At 38.9% G+C, this 22,341-nt stretch overlaps 1 protein-coding gene across 3 annotated transcripts in view; it reads right to left on the minus strand.

Moving 5' to 3' along the window:
- C5H18orf21 (chromosome 5 C18orf21 homolog) overlaps positions 1–22,341 on the minus strand; it is a 92,783-nt gene that overhangs the window by 61,958 nt on the left and 8,484 nt on the right. The window contains exons 2-3 of one of the 3 annotated variants that reach the window (XM_053713046.1): positions 19,815–19,837; positions 16,449–16,660 (exon numbers count right to left, since the gene is read on the minus strand). In XM_053713046.1, the coding sequence (XP_053569021.1) occupies positions 16,449–16,660; positions 19,815–19,837 (235 nt within the window). Of the gene's footprint in view, positions 1–16,448; positions 16,661–19,305; positions 19,372–19,814; positions 19,838–22,341 lie in introns of those variants that run through there. The other 2 variants (XM_053713048.1, XM_053713047.1) reach the window with 2 other exon arrangements.

The following is a 22,341-nucleotide window of genomic DNA, read 5'->3' on the forward strand; positions in this document are numbered from 1 at the left end:
TCTTACAAATTATATTATTCTACAATTATATTTGCATATGGACTTTGCAACATATCGAGATTTAATCATTAAAGTTTTTTTTGGGCTTTATATGAGATCCACAATTTCAAGGAGGTCCTTGTCGCAGTGCTTATTAGGCAACGCACATTAAAATCCTGTATATTTAATTTCCAGCTATATATAAGTATAATATTGGTGACTGGACTGGGGGCATTTTTTACAATAAGGGAGATTTGAGCACTTTGTGTAGGGATTATACAATTATTGTAATTAAGGTCTATTGTGGACCTCTAAAGGGCGTGGAAGTTACATGTTATAATGTGTTAGTGCATGTAATTATATTACTAGCGACCTGCAACCATTTACATGGGTTAAACACACAGTCAAAGTACTGCTCAGCAGCCACAGCGAACAATCAAACAGCAGTCGCACAGCTGGGTTGTGAATTGCTCACTAGCCGTATCTGCTTGGGACTAGTAGCTCTCTGCAGCTTCTAAGTAGTACTTCTACTATATGTTTTACCCTTTGTGGGGGTTAAACACAGAGTTGAATGGTCACTATAGGGGACCTTTAAAACTGATTTAGGTAGAAAATACAATTTTAAACAACTTTCTAGTTTACTTCTATTATAAAATTTGCTTCATTCTCTTGGTATCATTTGTTGAAGGAGCAGCAGTGCCCTACTGGTTTCTAACTAAACACATGGGTAAGCCAATGAAAGTCTGTTTATATATATATATAAAAACACACACACACATATGCATACACATACACACTGCCACCAATCAGCAGCTAGAACCTAAGTTCTTTTCTAGATAAACCTTTCAGCAAAAGATAACAAATAGAAGGAAGCAAATTAAATAATAGAAGTAAATTCAGTTGTTTAAAAATGGTATGCTCTGTCTAAATCATGTATGTCTAATTATTACTTTACTGTCCCTTTAAGGGGGCAAATTATTCAGGAACCTTCAAAAACTTGAGTTAGGCTTATGAAATTTTAAATCTGAAAATCTACCCCTTATCCACTAAAGGTCAATGAGAATGAAAAGTGTCTAACACACAGAATCTTGTTTGAGGCAGGGGAGTCGCACAGCTCAAAAAAATAAATTAACATTTACTTTAAAAATTCAGTGAATTAAAGCACATTGTGTATATTTTACACACACACACACACCCAGAAGAAAAACATTTTAATAAAAATATATACTAGCAATCACATTAAGAAAAGTTCAGTTTTAGCAATATTCACTGGTTAAATGATTTAGCATTTATAACTACCACTAGTGGATTATCAACATTATATATGTAGTATGGGATTGATGTTTTTAACTTCACAAAATGTGGTTAAATGACAAAATAATTTGAAATTAAAAGAACATAAAAGATAGCCTTTTGGGTGCCAGAGAGAGGTACTTTGCTTTGAATAAGTTTTCAAAGTGGCTCAATGAAACTAACCACACAACAGAAATATGTGCTATGCTCTCCGGTAGCCAATACTCAGAGGGTAAAAAGAGCAACATACTAGCATGCCTCCCCAGTCCCGATAACCTCCTCCCACTGTCCCTTTGTCCTCACTCAGCCTAGTCATCGCCGGTGGCGTTTGGACATGGCTGTGTCTCACAAGTAAATAATTCCCAAAGTGCACAAGGCCTTACAGTCATGCGCGGTTTCACGAGGAGGTGGAAAGGGAAGATTTGTGTGCAGTGTCTAGAATATTGCGATTTCAAAATTGGGGGGGAAAAAAATCGCGATTGCATCATGCAAATGTTGAAATCTATCTTTTTAGTTAAAAGGGTACACAAATCTACACCGTATTGTAAAGGACATTTGCATCTCAAAGAATGTTTGCTTCAAAATTAAAAGGGAAATTAAGTCTAAATTGAACTTTTATGTATTGTGTGTTAGGAGCACACACTTTATGGCTCCAAAACTAGCATCAGTTCAACTTTGCAAACAGCAAATTTTAGGATGTTGTACTTATACTTTACAATAAAAATTAATAATTTAAAATCCGAAAAATAGAATTAAATTTGTCAAACTGCACCATATTGCATTACATGAGTAAAATAAAATATCTCTGTAAATATTTAGATACATTTAAGATACAACAAGGGGATGGAAGATTCCTCACAGGAGCTGCACTCGGGACCATACAGGAGATGCAATCGTGAACGGTGGAAGGCAGCTCTCTTAGCAGATATCGATTCGCAGGAGATCTAGAAGGGAGAAATAGAGGCGCCACATAGAGCAGTACAATCTTGAACAGAAGTGACAGAGGGAGACCCAAAGTCTCTACTGAATAGCCTCTCACCAGATGTTGCGGCACAACCGGAGTGCCAGACCAAACGGCACGGGACCTTCCCAGTTGCCCGTAGGACACAGCGGCAACTTCATAATCACAGCTGTTTCATCAGGCTGTGATTTTAAGCTGAGAAACACGTCGCTATTGACACTGTGTACAAAATAAAATTGTACTTTTATACTATCCGTGCTCCTTTTTGCTTTTAACGAATCTAAGACCTGCTGACTTTTGGCCTCTTAGTTCATCCGATAAGATACATTTAAAAAGTGTGTAAAATATTGATTTTATTACACAGAGACTTCATATTTTGCTCTCTCCTTCTTTTACTGATCAATGCAGCCTTTAAAAGTTCATAACATAGAGAACATCAATAAATACATAAATTTTAAATAACAGAGAAAAAGTTAAATTTTTTAAATTTAAACAGTATGACCAGTAGAGCAAATGAGAGACTGACCAATAAGGATACAAGTGACAATCACCAACTGTCCAATACAAAATATAACGTCATCTTTCTTTTGCTGCTGTTGACAGATAAGTACACAAAATTTCAATGCTTATGTTTTATCATATTAAAATGGTATTTTCAGTTACATTTTATTTTACATTTATTGTTATATTTTTAGGTACATTTCTTTGATTTACCATTTTTATTAGCTTTTGTTTTTCGTTTTAATTTTCCTTTCGTTTCTTCAATAACTTTATTTTCTATTACCCCTTGTTACTTAACTTGAGCCTCACATGTGCTATTGTTGTTTTTCTCTTGCGCTTTACCACTGTTATCTTTGCTGCATTTGTCTCCTCCATTTTCTGTTTCTTGTTAGTCTGCTCACGTGACAGCCGCCATCTTGTAGGAGTGTCTCGCGACATCAAGCACCTGTTTTCCCGCCTTCATCCGCATCCATCCTTACCTCAGACATCGCAATTTGTAGCCATTTTGAGATATTATTATACTTAAAGGGACAGTCAAGTCCAAAAAAAAAAACCATTCATGTTTCAAATAGGGCATGTAATTTTAAACAACTTTTCAATTTACTTTTATCACCAATTTTGCTTTGTTCTCTTGGTATTCTTAGTTGAAAGATAAACCTAGGAGGTTCATATGCCAATTTCTTAGACCTTGAAGGCCGCCTCTAATCTAAATGCATTTTGATAGTTTTTTACCACTAGAGAGCATTAGTTCACGTGTTTCACATAGATAACATTGAGCTCATGCACGTGAATTTACCATGAATTTAGCTCCGATTGGCTAAAATGCAAGTCTGTCAAAAGAACTGAAATAAGGAGGCAGTCTACTGAGGCTTAGATACAAGGTAATTACAGAGGTAAAACGTGTATAATTATAACTTTGTTGGTTATGCAAAACTGGGGAATTGGTAATTAAGGGATTATCTATCTTTTAAAACAACAAAAATTCTGGTGTTCACTGTCCCTTTAAATATTTATATTCCATATATTGCAATCTAATTATTTTAGTATATCCTTTTAGAGAAATTGTATTGCATATTTATTTATTTTTATCTCTACACCTATTTTAAAACATTTATTTATATAAAATGTCACAAAAATCAGTCAATAATGATCTTGATGAGAACAAAGTTCAATCCACGATTGATTCATCCATGTCTAAATGGATGTCAAAAATAACTGATCTTTTTGCAGATAGAACTACCAGTTCTAAAAAAGCAGTTAAAAGAAGACATACATCTAATGCTATACAAGCTAGCAAAAAATGAATTTCCAAATCTAAACAAAGATTATCTGAATCTCACCTTCCCACGGGCAGGGGAAGCAAAATATTTGCCAGAAAGACCCTTAATCCAAAAAGGACAAAATTAGGAGTTTCTAAGCCTAAACAATTTATGATTAAAGATTCCTTATCTTCCTACTCTGTGTCTTCTAATGATTCAGATAATTATTATAATTCAGTTTCATCTGATGATTCCCCTATACAAGTGAAACTCGAAAAATTAGAATATTGTGCAAAAGTTCATTTATTTCACTAATGCAACTTAAAAGGTGAAACTAATATATGAGATAGACTCATTACATGCAAAGCAAGATAGTTCAAGCCGTGATTTGTCATACTTGTGATGATTATGGCTTACAGCTCATTAAAACCCCAAATCCACAATCTCAGAAAATTAGAATATTACATGCAATCAATAAAACAAGGATTGTATACTCTAAAAAGTATAAGCATGTATACTGTATGTACTCAGTACTTGGTTTGGGACCCTTTTGCAGCAATTACTGTCCCAATGCGACGTGGCATGGAAGCTAACAGCCTGTGGCAGTGCTGAGTTGTTAAGGAAGATCGGGATACTTCAATAGCGGCCTTCAGCTCTTCTGCATTGTTCGGTCTCATGTCTCCTCTTTCTCTTGGCAATGCCCCATAGATTCTCTATGGGGTTCAGGTCAGGCGAGTTTGCTGGCCAATCAAGCACAGTAATCCCACGGTCATTGAACCAGGTTTTGGTGCTTTTGGCAGTGTGGGCAGGTGCCAAGTCCTGCTGGAAAATGAAGTCAGCATCCCCATAGAAATAGTAGACGACTGCGTTGACCCTGGACTTAATGAAGCACAGTGGACCAACACCAGCAGATGACATGGCTCCCCAAATCAACACAGACTATGGAAACTTCACACTGAACTTCAAGCATCTTGCAGTGTGTGCCTCTCCATTCTTCCTCCATATTCTGGGTCCTTGGTTTCCAAATGAGATGCAAAATTTGCTTTCATCAGAAAAGAGGACTTTGGACCACTGAGCAACAGACCAGGTCTGTTTTTCTTTAGCCCAGGTAAGACGCTTCTGACGTTGTTTGTTGTTCAGGAGTAGCTTGACAAGAGGAATACGACATTTGAAGCCCATATCCAGGATCTCTCTGTGTGTGGTGGCTCTTGATGCACTGACTCCAGCCTCAGTCCACTCCTTGTGAAAGTCTGCAACACTTTTGAATGGCCTTTTCCTGACAATCCTCTCCAGGCTGCGGTCATCCCTGCTGCTTGTGCACCTTTTTCTTCCTCACTTTTCCCTTCCACATAACTTTCTATTAATGTGCTTTGATACAGCACTTTGGGAACATCCAACTTCTTTTGTAATTACCTTTTGAGGCTTTTACTCCTTATGGAGGGTGTCAATGATGGTTTTCTTCACAACTGTCAGGTCAGCAGTCTTTCCCATGATTGTGATTCCTACTGAACCAGACTAAGAGACCATTTAAAGGCTCAGGAACCCTTTGCAGGGCTTATAGCTTAATTAGCTGATTAGAGTTGGACACTTTGAGCCTAGAATATTGCACCTTTTAACAATATTTGGGGTTTTCATGAGCTGTAAGCCATAATCATCACAATTATGACAAATCATGGCTTGAACTGTCTTGCTTTGCATGTAATGAATCTATCTCATATATTAGTTTCACCTTTTAAGTTGCATTAGTGAAATAAATGAACTTTTGCATGATATTCTAATTTTTCGAGTTCACCTGTAAACAAGAAACCAAGGAAATGTTTACAAAAATGAAAACATTTAGAGAAAGATAAGCCTATTTTTAAAGATGCCCTTGGAAATATCTGGTTTAATCCGGACTCACTACACCACCCCAGATCAGCGGAATGGGGGCCAGATTTGGATATGACAAAATTTGTGGAACATCATATTAGAGTTCCTCTTAAACCTAAATCAAGGAATAAAATGAAGGCTGAATGCCCTAGGCCTTTGTTGCTAAAAAAATATAGTAATTTAACCCCAGAAATTGACTCAAAAATACTAAAGTTTATTGGTAACCCTGGCTATAAGCTTAAAGAAGTTTAGATAAATCTTGGAAATCTTTCCAAGATAAATTATTAGATTCTATTGGCCCCATAACAAAGTTATTAGAATTATTAGATAATGCAATCACTGATAACAAACACATTGATCCTGCCACAGTCAGAGAATGGGTGTATAGGATTTTATGTTAAATTGGCAATACACATGTGTCTGACCATTGAGAGACGCAAAAATATTCTTAGAAAAATCGATGTTAAAATGGTTGAGTCAGCCACTAATTCCATTCTGATGAAGATGGTCTCTTTTTTGGAGATTCTTTCTTAAAAGACCTAAATAAATACGCTAGTACCTTTACTACACTTAGCAAAGTAAAATCCTCTTTTAAGAAAATATTCCAGAGCAATAATTTCTCTGACAGGGCCGGGAGAAGTAGAGGTCGTTTTCCCGGCCGTAGCTCATTCTGAAGACCTATGGTCTGATAATAATAACAAAATTATCAACCATACTATAGAAATCAACAACCATTCCAAGACTCTTCCAGTCAGTTCTTCCCTTCAAGATCCCGTCCTTGGAATCAGAGGAATTTTTTATGCTCCAGAGGGAGATTCCGTTTCCCACAAGGTAACATTTCCAAATCATCCAAAATTTCGGAATTTCCCCTTTTCCCCTTATATAATTGGTGGAAGACTTCTTCGGTTCTCCCAGAATTGGACTCTTATCACTCAAGATCAAGGGGTGATTCAGTCGGTTCGAGGAGTTCTCATAGAATTCAATTCTATTCCATTTCAAATTACTTATCCAAATCCAATTTATTTTTCAATTCAAGACAGGAACCTCATTCAAAAAGAAATAACCAATTTGGCAAACAAAAAAGCCATAGTTCAAGTTCCCTTTTCTCCAGACCTTTTTCTAAGCAATTTGTTTCTAGTAAAAAAGAAAAAACGGTCAGTTTCGTCCTGTAATAAATTTAAAAACTCTGAACTCTTGTTGTTTATCATCATTTTAAAATGGAGGGTATCCACCTTCTCAGGGAATTTTTAATAGATTGGTTAATAAAATTAGACCTATCAGACGCTTACCTCACTGTTCCTATATATCAATCCCATTGGAAATATCTAACCTTCAGTTGGAAAGACCAATTTTGGAGTTTTACCTGGCTTCCCTTTTGGCCTTTCCTCTGCACCTTGGATATTTACCAAACTCCTGAAACCAGTAGTTTCTTGGTTGAGAATGATAGGAATTTGGAATTTTTAATCAACAAAAGAAAAAATTGCTACTAATTCCGTCAAATTCCCTTATCTTTTTGGGTTTCCATATAAATACATTGAATTCAACTCTCAAGTCTTCCAATTAAAAAATTGAAGAGCATCAAAAAAGAAATAGCCAAATTATTAACAAAACAACTAGTCTCCATCAGGTCAATAGCCAGAATACTGGGGTTACTCTCATCCTCTATTCAGGCTATTTTTCCTGCCATCTTCGGGAGTTCTCCAGATCTAGTGATAGAATCAGATGCGAGCGGTTCCGGTTGGGGTGCCCGTTGCAGACCTTGTATCACCAGAGGAAAATGGTCTCTTGGGGAAAAGAAACTATATATAAATTGTCTGGAACTTTTGTCAGGTTCCTTTGCAGTCAAAAGATTTTCTAATATTTCTGCCCCAATATCCATTCTCCTTCGTATGGACAACGTATCTGCAGTTTGTTACTTAAATCACCTGGGAGGTACCAAATTCAGAGATCTTTCGAACATCACCAAGGAGTTTATTCACCTTTGCTTAGACAAAAATATATCGATCAAAGCGGAATATATTCCAGGCCTTTTCAACTCTTCAGTGGACTGGGAATCTCGTTTTCTGAGAGATGTGAGCCATTGGAAGTTGAATCAAATTTTTTTTTCTCTTCAGAATTTGAGAGGTCCTTTTTCTATAGATTTATTTGCCTCTCGATTGAACTTCTAATTGCGCTCATATTTCAGTTGGCGCCCAGATCCAGAGGCCAAAGCGACAGATGCCTTCCTTCAGAATTGCCCCCCCCCCCCCCCTTCTAGGCGCCTATGCCTTCCCTCCTTTTTCTATGATTGCGAGAACCATTTTGATAATTCTGAGGGACCAACTATCAGTACTGATAATCACCCCCTTTGGCCAACTCAGCCTTGGTATCCTTCTCTTCTGGAAATGTCTTACTTTCCTCCTCTCCTTCTACCTTATTCTCAAGATCTTCTTACAGACCCCGACGGGAACTTTCACAATCTCATTATGTCTCCAACTCTAACTCTTGTGGCCTGGACAATATCAGGGAACCCTATTGTCTCTTTCAGAAGGAGCTTAACTCCTCATTCAAAATTCCATTGCACCAGCTACCAGAAAATGCTACCGTGCAGCATGGTCTAAATGGTCTAGCTGGTGTCTTCAAAGGGACCTGGATCCCTTTTCAGCTAATGTCAATCAAGTGATTAATTTTCTCTCTTCTCGATTCCGGTCTGGCTTACCGTTCTATTAATGTTTCTCATTCAGCAATCTCTGCATACCACTCTTTGGTTAACAACTCTCCTATAGGCCAATATCCTTTAATCTGTAAATTATTAAAAGCAATCAGACTTCAACGCCCTCCAGTTACTAAATATAATTTATTTTGTGACATTTAATTTTTTCTCTTTTTTAAAAAATGGCCTTCTAATGACTTGTCCTTAAAACAATTATCAGCTAAACTTGCTACCCTTTTATGCATTATTTCTATGAATCTAGAACTTCACCCTTTAGACTTCCTCTGAATTATTAAATCTCTTTTGTTTCTCCTTTCTCTCCTGTTACTTCTACCACTATTGCAAGATGTGTTAAATGGGTTTTTCAGCTCATTCAGTAAGAGGTTCAGAGGCTTCTAAAGCATTTGTTAAATCTGCCTCTCCAACACATTTTGAATGCTGCAGATTGACCGTCTAACTATTTTTAAAGTTTTATGTCAAACCCATTCAACACGCTTCCTTACATTTATTTTCTTAATAAGCTTTAAACTAGCAAAATATGAAGTTTCTGATTGGAAAAAAATTCTGATTACCCTAATTTTGTGAAGAAATAATCTAGATTTTATTAAAGACACAAAGACAAATATTTTCCCTCCCTTATTGTTATACCCTCCCATATGATGTTACTTACCTTTATTTTTTCTTATAGCTCCAAATCAATGAAGACATCTTACGAAATGAAGGTTTTCTTCCTTCCAATCTTCAGTCATCTTTCAAAGCCTCTACGAATTGGATAAAGAAAATTTCTTCTTGGCTTCGCTTGGATGAATTTCTACCATCAACAGTTGTTTTCCTGTTTTTGAGTCTTATTTTCTGGATTTTATTCCAGCATCGGCAAGAAAACTAAATTTATGCTTACCTGATAAATTGATTTCTTCTATGGTAAGACAAGTCCACGGATTCATCCTTTACTTGTGGGATATTATCCTTCCCTACAGGAAGTGGCAAAGAGCACCACAGCAGAGCTTTCTATATAGCTCCTCCCTTAGCTCCACCCCCCAGTCATTCGACCGAAGGTACAGGAAGAAAAAGGAGAAACTACAAGGTGCAGAGGTGACGGAGTTTAAATCAAAAAAATATAATCTGTCTTAAAATGACAGGGCGGGCCGTGGACTCGTCTTACCATAGAAGAAATTTATCAATTTATCAGGTAAGCATAAATTTAGTTTTCTTCTATAAAGGTAAGATGAGTCCACGGATTCATCCTTTACTTGTGGGATACAATACTAAAGCTACAGGACACGGATGAACGGGAGGGACAAGACAGATGGTTAAACAGAAGGCACCACTGCTTGAAGAACTTTTCTCCCAAAAACAGCCTCCGAAGAAGCAAAGGTATCAAATTTGGAAAATTTGGAAAAGGTATGAAGCGAAGACCAAGTCGCAGCCTTACAAATCTGTTCAACAGAAGCATCGTTTTTAAAAGCCCATGTGGAAGCCACCGCTCTAGTAGAGTGAGCTGTAATTCTTTCAGGAGGCAGCTGTCCAGCAGTCTCGTATGCCAAACGGATGATGCTTTTAGCCAAAAGGCAAGAGAGGTAGCCGTAGCTTTTTGACCTCTACGTTTTCCAGAATAGACAACAAACAAAGAAGATGTTTGACGAAAATCTTTGGTCGCTTGCAAGTAAAACTTTAAAGCACAAACCACGTTCAAGTTGTGCAATAGACGCTCCTTCTTAGAGGAAGGATTAGGACACAGAGAAGGAACAACAATTTCCTGATTAATATTCTTATTAGTAACAAACTTAGGAAGGAATCCAGGTTTGGTACGCAGAACCACCTTATCAGCATGGAAAACAAGATAAGGCGAGTCGCATTGCAATGCAGATAGTTCAGAAACTCTTCGACCCGAAGAGATAGCAACTAAAAACAGAACTTTCCAAGATAGAAGCTTAATATCTATGGAATGCATAGGTTCAAACTGAACCCCTTGAAGAACTTTAAGGACCAAATTCAAACTCCATGGCGGAGCAACAGGTTTAAACACAGGCTTGATTCTAACTAAAGCCTGACAGAACGACTGAACGTCTGGAACATCTGCCAGATGTTTGTGCAGTAGAATTCATAAAGCAGATATCTGTCCCTTTAAAGAACTGGCTGATAGCCCCTTCTCCAATCCTTCTTGGAGAAAGGACAAAATCCTAGGAATCCTGATCTTACTCCATGAGTAGCCTTTGGATTCGCACCAATAAAGATATTTACGCCATATCTTATGATAAATTTTCCTGGTGACAGGTTTTCAAGCCTGAATCAAAGTATCTATGACCGACTCAGAGAACCCCCGCTTGGATAAGATCAAGCGTTCAATCTCCAAGCAGTCAGACGCAGAGAAACTAGATTTGGATGCTGGAACTGACCTTGAATCAGAAGGTCCTGTCTCAGTGGCAGAGACCATGGTGGAAGAGATGACATGTCCACCAGGTCTGCATACCAAGTCCTGCGTGGCCACGCAGGTGCTATCAAAATCACTGAAGCTCTCTCCTGTTTGATTCTGGCAATCAAACGAGGAAGGAGAGGAAATGGTGAAAACACATACGCCAGGTTGAACGACCAGGGTACTGCCAGAGCATCTATCAGTACTGCCTGAGGATCCCTTGACCTGGTCCCGTAATGAGGAAGTTTGGCATTCTGACGAGACGCCATCAGATCCAATTCTGATGTGCCCCACTGCTGAATCAATTGTGCAAACACCTCCGGATGGAGTTCCCACTCCCCCGGATGAAAAGTCTGTTGACTTAGAAAATCCACTTCCCAGTTCTCCACTCCTGGGATATAGATCGCTGATAGATGGAAAGAGTGAGTTTCTGCCCATCAAATTATTTTGGTAACCTCCATCATCGCTAGAGAACTCTTTGTTCCCCCCCCCCTGATAATATTGTCTGACTGAAATCTTAGGAATCTGGCCGACGCTCAGTTCTAGAATATTTATTGGGAGGAGAGTCCCCTCCCGAGTCCACAAACCCTGTGCTTTCAGGGAATCCCAGACTGCACCTCAGCCCAATAGGCTGGCGTCCGTCGTCACTATGACCCACGCTGGTCTGCGGAAACACATTCCCTTGGACAGATGATCCTGTGACAACCACCAAAGAAGAGAATTTCTGGTCTCTTGGTTCAGATTTATCTGAGGAGATAAATCTGCATAATCCCCATTCCACTGTTTGAGCATGCAAAGTTGCAGTGGTCTGAGACGCAAGCGAGCAAACGGAACTATGTCCATTGCCGCTACCATTAAACCGATTACCTCCATACACTGAGCCACTGACGGCCGAGGAATGGAATGAAGAGTACGGCAGATGGATAAAATCTTTGATTTCCTGACCTCCGTCAGAAAATTTTTCATGTCCACCGAATCTATCAGAGTTCCCAGGAATGGAAATCCTGTGAGAGGGATAAGTGAACTCTTTTTTACGTTCTTAGAAAAGCCAACACGATGTCCATGTGAGACTTGGCTAGTTGGTAAGTTGACGCCTGGAATAAGATATCGACCAGATAAGGCGCCACTGCTATGCCCCGCGGCCTTAGAACCGCCAGAAGGGACCCTAGCACCTTTGTGAAAATTCTGGGAGCCGTGGCCAACCCGAAGGGAAGAGCCACAAACTGGTAATGCTTGTCCAGAAAGGAGAACCTGAGGAACTGGTGATGATCTTTGTGGATAGGAATGTGTAGATACGCATCCTTTAAGTCCACGGTGGTCATATATTGACCCTCCTGGATCATTGGCAAAATAGTCCGAATAGTCTCCATCTTGAAGAATGGGACTCTGAGGAATTTGTTTAGGATCTTGAGATCCAAAATTGGTCTGAAAGTTCCCTCTTTTTTGGGAACCACAAACAGATTGGAGTAGAACCCTTGCCCCTGTTCTGTTTCCAGAACTGGGCAGATCACTCCCATGGAATATAGGTCTTCTACACAGCGTAAGAACGCTTCTCTTTTTGTCTGGTTTACAGACAATTGAGAAAGATGGAATCTCCCCCTTGGGGGAGAATCTTTGAAATCTAGAAGATACCCCTGGGTTACTATTTCTAAAGCCCAGGAGTCCTGAACGTCTCTTGCCCAAGCCAGAGCGAAGAGAGAAAGTCTGCCCCCTACTAGATCCGGTCCCGGATCGGGGGCTACCCCTTCATGCTGTCTTGGTGGCAGCAGCGGGCTTCTTGGCCTGTTTACCCTTGTTCCAAGTCTAGTTAGGTCTCCAGACTGACTTGGATAGAGAAAGATTCCTCTCTTGCTTTGCGGCAGGGGAAGAGGGACCACCTTTGAAGTTTCGAAAGGAACGAAAATGATTTTGTTTGGTCCTCATCTTATTCGTCTTATCCTGAGGAAGGGCATGGCCTTTCCCTCCAGTGATGTCTGAAATGATCTCTTTCAGTTCAGGCCCGAATAGAGCCTTACCCTTGAAAGGAATGGCTAAAAGCTTAGCTTTTGATGACACAACAGCAGACCAGGACTTAAGCCATAACGCTCTACGCGCTAAAATGGCAAAACCTGAATTCTTTGCCGCTAATTTAGCCAATTGAAAAGCGGCATCTGTAATGAAAGAATTAGCTAGCTTGAGAGCCCTAATTCTATCCAGAATATCCTCTAATGGAGTCTCAACCTGAAGAGCCTCGAACCAAAAGGACGCTGCAGTAGTTACAGGAACAATGCACACTATAGGTTGGAGAAGAAAACCTTGATGAACAAATATTTTCTTCAGGAGACCCTCTAATTTTTTATCCATAGGATCTTTGAAAGCACAACTGTCCTCAATAGGTATAGTTGTACGCTTAGCCAGGGTAGAAATAGCTCCCTCCACCTTAGGGACCGTCTGCCACGAGTCCCGCACGGCATCTGATATGGGAAACATTTTCTTAAAAGTAGGAGGGGGAGCGAACGGAATACCTGGTCTATCCCACTCCTTAGTAGCAATTTCCGAAATCCTCTTAGGGACCGGAAAAACATCAGTGTAGGCAGGAACCTCTAGGAATCTGTCCATTTTACACAATTTCTCTGGAACTACAATAGAGTCATAATCATCCAGAGTCGCTAAAACCTCCCTGAGCAATAAGCGGAGGTGTTCTAGTTTAAATTTAAAAGCCGTCATATCTGAATCTGTCTGAGGGAACATATTTCCTAAGTCAGAAATCTCTCCCTCAGCCAGCAACTCCCTCACTTCAGAACATTGTGAGGGTACATCGGATATGGCTAATAAAGCGTCAAAGGGCTCAGCGTTTGTTCTCACACCAGACCTGCTGCGATTCCCCTGCAACCCAGGCAGCTTAGATAAAACCTCTGTGAGGGTAGTATTCATAACTGTGGCCATATCTTGCAGGGTGAAAGAATTAGACGCACTAGAAGTACTTGGCGTCGCTTGTGCGGGCGTTAACGTTTGTGACACTTGGGGAGAATTAGATGGCATAACCTGATTCTCTTCTGAATGAGAATCATCCTGCGACATACTTTTAGTAGCTAAAATATGTTCTTTACAATTTATTGAACTTTCAGTGCATGAGGGACACATTCTAAGTGGAGGTTCCACAATGGCTTCTAAACATATTGAACATTGACTTTCCTCAATGTCAGACATGTTGAACAGGATAGTAATGACTACAAACAAGCATGAAAACACTTTATTTAGTGAAAAAAATAATCTTAAAAAACGGTACTGCGCCTTTAAGAGAAAAAAAAAACGCATACACGTTCTGCAAAACAGCCTAAACATGCACCAAATTTTTCAAAATGTTGTATATAGACACACTATAGGTAGTTAAGATTGCACCACAAAAAATTTTAACAATTAACCCCTTAATTTCCAAACCAAATCGAAAATAGGCCCAGATCCGGAAAAAAAACTCTCTCAGCACCTTGCCACAGCCCTGCTGTGGCCCTACCTGCCCTCAGGGATGGAAAGTGTGGGGTAAAAGCTTTGATTTGGCCCAAAACATACACCAGGGCCCTCAGGAGTTAGAGCTTGCTGCTTGCTGACAAAACTAACTGCACATCTGAGGCGCGAAAATAGGCCCCGCCCATCTCACTCGATGTCTCCATAGCCTTACAGAACCGCACCAGAGCGGTTATAACTAGCCATGTGGGTTCTAAGACCCAAAAGTTAAGCCATGTGTGCCCTTAATAAAGTTGCCCAAAACGTTTATTGCCCACAAAAATGTTAAAGCACTCCCAAATCAAAAAACGTTTGCTCCCAAACATTTGCCATTCAGTGTCAACCATATCTGTAATTGGCCCCATATGCAAGCTAAGTAATGCCCTTCTTTTAGCTCTAGGATTACTGCTTACCCTTACCCTCCTGGGTATAATGTCAGCCTTTCTGAAATACACAGTCTCTCCAGAAAAATATGACTGAACATACCTCATTGCTGCATAGCATGAAACTGTTCCTCACACTGAAGTTTCCTGTACTCCTCAGCCTCTGTGGGAACAGCAATGGGCCTTAGTTTCAAATGCTAAGATCATCATCCTCCAGGCAGCAGTCTTCATCCATCTGCTGCCTGAGAGTAAATAGTACACACCGGTACCATTTAAAATTAACTCTTGCTTGAAGAAATTAAAAACTAATATTTTATCACCTCTTTCACTTTACCCTTCCTAGTACTTAGAGTAGGCAAAGAGAATGACTGGGGGGTGGAGCTAAGGGAGGAGCTATATAGACAGCTCTGCTGTGGTGCTCTTTGCCACTTCCTGTAGGGAAGGATAATATCCCACAAGTAAAGGATGAATCCGTGGACTCGTCTTACCTTTATAGAAGAAAGAGGACATTATATTTTGTATTGGACAGTTGGTGATTGTCACTTGTAATTCTTATTGGCCAGTTTCTTCTTTGTTCTACTGGTCATAGGGTTTAAATTTTAAAAAAACAACAACTTTTTCTCTGCTATTTAACATTTCTGTATTTATTGATGTTATAGGTTATGAACTTTTAAAGGCTGCATTGATCAGTAAAAGAAAGATATAGCAAAATATTTGTCTCTGTGTCTTTAATAAAAGCTAGATTATTCCTTCACAAAATTAGGATAATCGTAATTAAACGTAGTGGTGACAACGCATGCCTGTCCAGTGTGGCGGGTGCTTACTGCCTGCATCATAGGTGTATTAGTGACTCCTCATTTGAAATAGGGTTTCTTCCCTTTTTCTCTAGTTCAAACATTTAAAAAAAATAAAATAAAAAAAGAACTGCCTGATTAATGGGGATACAGGTAACCTCCTTTTTTACTGCAATCGCAAACATCCTAGAGGGACATGTAACCCCTTATTTGAAAGGGAAGACTGTCCAAATATAATTTTAAAATTCAGACTAATCTCTTCTTGTAATGCAAATGCAATTAGTTTATCTAGCATTTATTTAGTGTTTATTGTCCCTTTAATATCAACTTTTAAAGGGATATTAAACTACTGGGTACAAATATAGTAGCAGGGATACAACTCATCATGCTATTGTTTTTCCTCCTGAACCTGCAGCTTTCTATAAATACGTTCTCTTATTTTAAAACATTACAGAAGCTCTGCATCTTTATACTGGGCACCACCATCTTAGAATGAGCAAATCTGCTTTCACAGATAACCGACGTTGCCAGGTTTCTGAAAGCTGTACCTTGCACAATAAAAACAAGTGTTACATTTTTGCAGTTTAAAAATGTACATAATAAATATTAACAAAAAAAAAAAACCCTCAGGAATAATAAATAGCATTGCAGCCGTTGCAAAAAATGTACAGGTGCCACTACTGACTGCAAGGCCAGATGGACTCACTAGAGATGCAGGCCTGGTCTCAGCTCAGACCTCAGCTTTTATTTCCCCACCATAAGCCAGTAACTTACAAAGAAATGTCCTGCCTATCCTGATATACCACAACCATAAAGCTTACCAGTACACTCCGTGCGAGTTTATATTTCCTCAGAAGTTTTGTCTGCTTGTAGTTAAGTCTGTGGCTCTTTGCTTCTTTCCTCAGAAGGCGCTCAATTTGTGGTGTTATTTTCTTTTTTGGTTTAAGCCTTACTTTATAAATACCAGGCATCAATAGTTGATAACAGAATGGGCATATTTTTTCTTTGGGCTTCTTTTTGTCTTTCTTGTCATCTGCATAACAAAAATAAATGTAGTCTGGTTATAGGTGACAAAAGCTTTCCACATATTTAAACAAATCAGTCTTAAGGGGGGGGGGGGGGTAACAAAATACTGTGCTCTATAAAACACATTTTTTTCCTCTTTCACGATTCAGATAGAGCACACAATTTTAGACAACTTTTCCTTCTATAATCTAAATTTGCTTTGTTTTCTTGACATAGTTCTCTGAAAAGCATACCTAGATAGGCTCAGGATCAGTAATGCACTACTAGGATTTAGCTGCTGATTGGTGGCTGCACATATAAGCCTCTTGTCATTAGCTCACCAGGTGTGTTAAGCTAGCTCCTAGTAAAGTAGTGCTGCTCCTTCAACAAAGGATACCAAAAGAATAAAGCAAATTTAAAAAAAAATTTAATAAAATTAAAAAGCTATTTAAAACTGCATGCTCTATACGAATCATGAAAGAAAAACAATGGGCTTCATGTCCCTTTAACCCCTTGAGTGCCAACGATGGCTCTGAGCCGTCGCAAATTGTCCCAGTCAGGTGCTAATGACGGCTCAGAGCCATCGCTAGCACTCACCCGCCTTGAGGGCAATCTGGGGGCTCCCACCTACTCCCACACCGGCGATCTGGCCTGTATAGTGACAGGCATCGCCGGGGCTTGAAGTTTCGCACAATCACGTCACACGCAATGACGTGATGACGTCACCGCGCAATTTTATTGATAACTGACAATTATCAATAATATGAAGATGCCAGCATGCTGCTTAGAAGCCTGTATCTCAGGCATCTAAGCAGCTACAGACCCCCCAAACCCACCGTTGGAAAGGTAATCGCTGTGAAGTCAGGATCAGACTGATATGCTTCAGGAAAGTTATTCTCTGTGAAAGGCACATGTTGAGCAAAAAGAGGCTGCTTCTTGGGTGGTAACTAGCCATAGAGCAAGCTATTATGCTATTGTTCGTTCCGAGGTTGAGCGCTTTTTTTATTTATCCAAATTATATTTGTAATGCCATGATCACTTAGATCATGTGGTTTCAAATTACCGATGGTAGAGTGATGTTTTTTATGAAAAACTAATAATATTTTTATTATCAGTCTATTGGCCTGTGTGTTAGGTGAGTAAACATCATCTTTGCTCAGCAATCCCCATAGTCTAAAATCCTTTAATTTTTGCTACAAAAAGCTTATTTGTTTGCAGTAAAATGTATATATTTTATTTCTAGCAGCATAATTTCTTTGAAAATATCTTTATTTTTGTAAAGAGAATTATGGCCAAGCGTCTAATGAGTGCTGAAGAAGCAGTAGATTCTTATGAACTCAGACTCTGATTCCTTCTCTGGTGACACATCTGCTGCAGAAGATTCTGACAGTGACTTTTTCCTTGGGCTGTCATCATATAGTGACATTTCAAGTAAGACAGATTAACTAACTGAGCCACGGCGTGGCCGCAGACAGTTCGGAGCAGTCAGTTCCCGTGACAGAGAGATGGTAACAACATCTGCAGTGGCCACAAAGCATACTGTGGGAGTCATGGGCATGGGGGATGTTGCAACAATATCTGCAGTGGCCACACAGCATACTGTGGGAGTCATAGGCATGAGACATGTTCCATTCCCAGGTGCAAGCAGGCCTGTTCCAAGCTACAACTGGACCTCCTCTAATATGGTTCAGCCAGTGTTGCCTTAATTTACTAGCAATTCTGGCCTCTTGGTGGGCACTGCACATTTTGAACCCATCAACTACTTTCAGTTGCTTGTGGATGATAAGTTCTTAGAATTTATTTTTCAAAATACTGATGCAGAATTGAGCCGCCTTGCTAGAGCACATCAGTGGACTGCGACCAATTTGCAAGAGATGAGGAAATTCTGGGGCCTCACTCTGCTAATGGGGATTGTGCAAAAGCCAAGCATAGCCTCATATTGGTCAAAGCAGTCTACTCAGATGACCCCTATCTTCCCTGCTACAATGAGCAGGGACAGATATATGTTACTGCTCAAGTTTTTGCATTATAATAATAATGCAAATCCTCTGCCATGGGACAACCCAGAACATGACTGATTGTTCAAAATAAGGCCTGTTAACCATTTATTGGCAAGATTTCAAGAGTGCTATACTCCAGACCAAAACATATTGGTCGATGAATCCTTGATCTTATATAAGGGACGTATTGTTTTTAAACAATACATTCCTTCTAAGAGAGCTCGCTATGGGATCAAGCTGTATTAAGCTGTGTGAGAGCTCTAGTGAATATACCTATCGTTTTAGTGTATACACTGGCAAGGATTCTGTTCAAGCACCCCTTAACTGTCCGTCTTCCCTTGCTGCCAGTGAAAAAATAATGTGGGACTTACTCCACCCAATATTTAATAAAGGTTAGGTTACATGTATATGTGGATAACTTTTATACTGGTGTGCCATTATTTATAGCAAGGGCACTGTTGTGTGCAGCACAATCCGTGCCAATCGCAAAGGCTTTCCAACTCACATGTTTAGAAAGCAAAAGAGGAGACAAAAAGCTCAAAACTAGCATAGCACCCAGGTGGGAAATAGCTTAGCAGCCAAAGGGTTAAACACTTGGTACAAATAAGTTGTTTAAAACTGCATGCTCTATTTAGAACCATGAAAGTTTACTTTACTGTCCCTTTAAACTCACAATTCATTTAGCAAAAATGCTTCTAGTAAAAGATAATACTGTTTTTCAGTGGCATACGCGCACATATCCTGTGAGGGCCTGTGCACCAGCATTCAAACACCACACCTCAGAGAGTCGGCAGCAGCTTGTATGACACGAATGTCATCTTCAGAAGCAATACACACCACTGCCAGCTCTCTGAGAAGGTGTGGTATTTGAATACTTGTGCACAGGCCCTCAAAGGATATGTACGTATGCTGCAGAAAAGCAGTAATAACTTTTACTAGAAGCATTGTTGTTTATGAGAGTATGTTGCAGAAATGCTTCTATTTTAAATTGAAATGCACCCATGCACAATTCAGTTTTGATCTTTCAATCCCTTTAACAAATGTTAGCCTTTTATATTGCCTAGATTCTTATAGCAAGCTGTGACAACATGCAGAAGCAAAGTCCACTTATTCTTATTGCTTTTTTACCCTCATAATAGTTTAAAAGTTTTAGTGTGATTATTCAGAAACAAATGTACTTACCTGGAATGGAGCCGAGTACAGATCTGAAATAGAAGGAAATAAAAATAAAGAACCTATAAAGCACTGCTCTTAAAAATGTACAATGTTGTTTTTCTTTTATTAGCTTTAAAGCTGCAACTGTTCTATGGTTTACAGTGTATTAGTACACATTAACTCATTTTGAAAAACACCTTAAATTCAGTAACCAATTACCAATAATTGTAATGCCCTTATAATAGAGTAATATTTTATTTGTATAGGAGATCTACTGAGTCAGAGAGTTGATAACGCAATATTCAAATAAATTACACCTACATTCCATCTACTATTCCAGTACTAAAGAAACACAGAGTTTAAATCAGCAAATAAAAGGACAGTCTACACCTTAGTCATCTTAAAGTATTGCCTTAGATTAAGCTGCAAATATCCTCCTGCGCTCTATCTATATCATGACGCAGTAACAGTAAAAAAGTTATTTTATAATGAATATTGTTTCTGGCAACTTTTAATGGCTGTAAGCTCAGCCCACTGATGACATCACAATCTGGGCTGCATCTAGGCACTCTGCTGAATAGCATTGACAGTCTGTTGAATCCTACTAGTGAGCCTTTTGTGATTGGATGCCATATGCAGCCCAGATCATGATTTCATCAGAGGGCTGAGCTTGGCAGCCATTTCAATGTGGCCAGAAACAATTTTAATTTTAAAATAACTTTTTTTTACCATCCCTGCTGCATGATATAGAAAAGGTGCAGGATATTTGCAGCTTAATCTAAGGTAAGACTTTAAGATGACCAAGGTGCAGACTGTTCCTTTAAATACTTAGCTGAAGATACTACATACAAAATCAAGGTTTTAAAATATTTTATATTGATCAGTATATTAATGTTTTACAAACCTATTTGAAAATTCTCATTTATTTATCTTATATCACTTAAAGGGATATTTAAATAGATTTTTTTTAATGATTCAAATAGAGCATGCAATTTTAAACAACTTTCTAATTACTTCTGTTATCAATTTTTATTTGTTCTCTTGCTATCTTTTGATGAAAAAGCAGGGAGTTAAAGGGACATGAGACCCAATTTTTCTTTTATGATTCAGAGAGAGCATACATTTTTAAACAACTTTCCAATTTACTTCTATAAGCAATTTTGCTTCATTCTATTAATATCCTTAATTGAAGGAGCAGCAATATACTACTGTAATCTATCTGAACACACCAGTAAGCCAATGGAAAAAAAAACAAACAAAAAAAAAAAACATATGTGCAGCTACCAATCACTAGCTAGCTCCCAGCTCCTGCGCCTATCTAGGTATGATTTTCAAAAAAGGATATCAAGAGGACTAAGCAAATTAGACAATAGAAGTAAATTGGAAAGTTGTTTAAATTATATGCTCTCTCTGAATCATGAAAGAAACATTTTGGTTTGTATGTCCCTTTAAGCACAGGTGCATGCATGTGTCTCCAGCAGTATTTTCTACCATGTAGTGCTGCAGACACCTACCTAGGTGTTTATTTAACAAAGAATTCCATGGGAACAAATTTAATAACAGAAGTAAATTGGAAACTTTATTTAAAATTCTATGCTCTGTCTGAAATACACAACAAAAAATGTTTTCATGTTTTCACTACATATTTCAAATTTCTTCATGTCCCTAAACTGTCTAGTTCCTGGTTTCTCAACAGCCGGGCCGTGGCCCAGTACCGGGCCGTGATAGCCCTGCTGGTGGGCCCTGACCTGTCATGCCACCACTGCACACTCTTACCCTACTGCACACCAGGGGCAGACTGAGACCAATCAAGGCCCCAGGGAAACTGAAAAAACACTGACCCAAATGTATTCAAATTTATGCAAATGAACATGGTAGCCTCTCTGTCCTAATCCCAACAGACCCATCAACCTCCAGAGCCAGGACCCCCAACATTAAGGGCCAAAGAAAGGGTCCCAAACCTCCAGGGCCAGACCTCACAGCGACAGACCCTCGGCAGGACCCCCCACACTCCAGGGCCCCCACTGAACTGCTTAGTTACTGATAGGGCAAATCCCTGCTGCTTACTATATATATATATATATATATATATATATATATATATATATATATATATATATATATATATATATATATATATATATATATATATATATATATATATATATATATATATATATATATATATACATATACACACACACACAGTATATGTATATATATATATATATATATATATATATATATATTCACACCAGCAAAGAAGGCACTCTCCGTTGTTCACAAATTCATTTATTTGTTAAGGTAAACGTTTTCGGGGTCTCCCCCGTCCTCAGACCACTGAGGTCTGAGGACAGGGGAGACGCCGAAAATGTTTACCTTAACAAATAAATGAATTTGTGAACAACTGAGAGTGCCTTCTTTGCTGTTGTGAATATTATTCTGATTAAAAGTGCACCCCGGAGGCTCTCTTGGATATTGAGTGCTGGTTCCTTATCTTGCATTAGTGTATATATATATACCGGGCCCTGGACATGTCCGACTTAAAATTTAC

This window comes from Bombina bombina, chromosome 5 (assembly GCF_027579735.1).
Source record: "Bombina bombina isolate aBomBom1 chromosome 5, aBomBom1.pri, whole genome shotgun sequence".
Classification (NCBI taxonomy): Eukaryota; Metazoa; Chordata; class Amphibia; order Anura; family Bombinatoridae; genus Bombina; species Bombina bombina.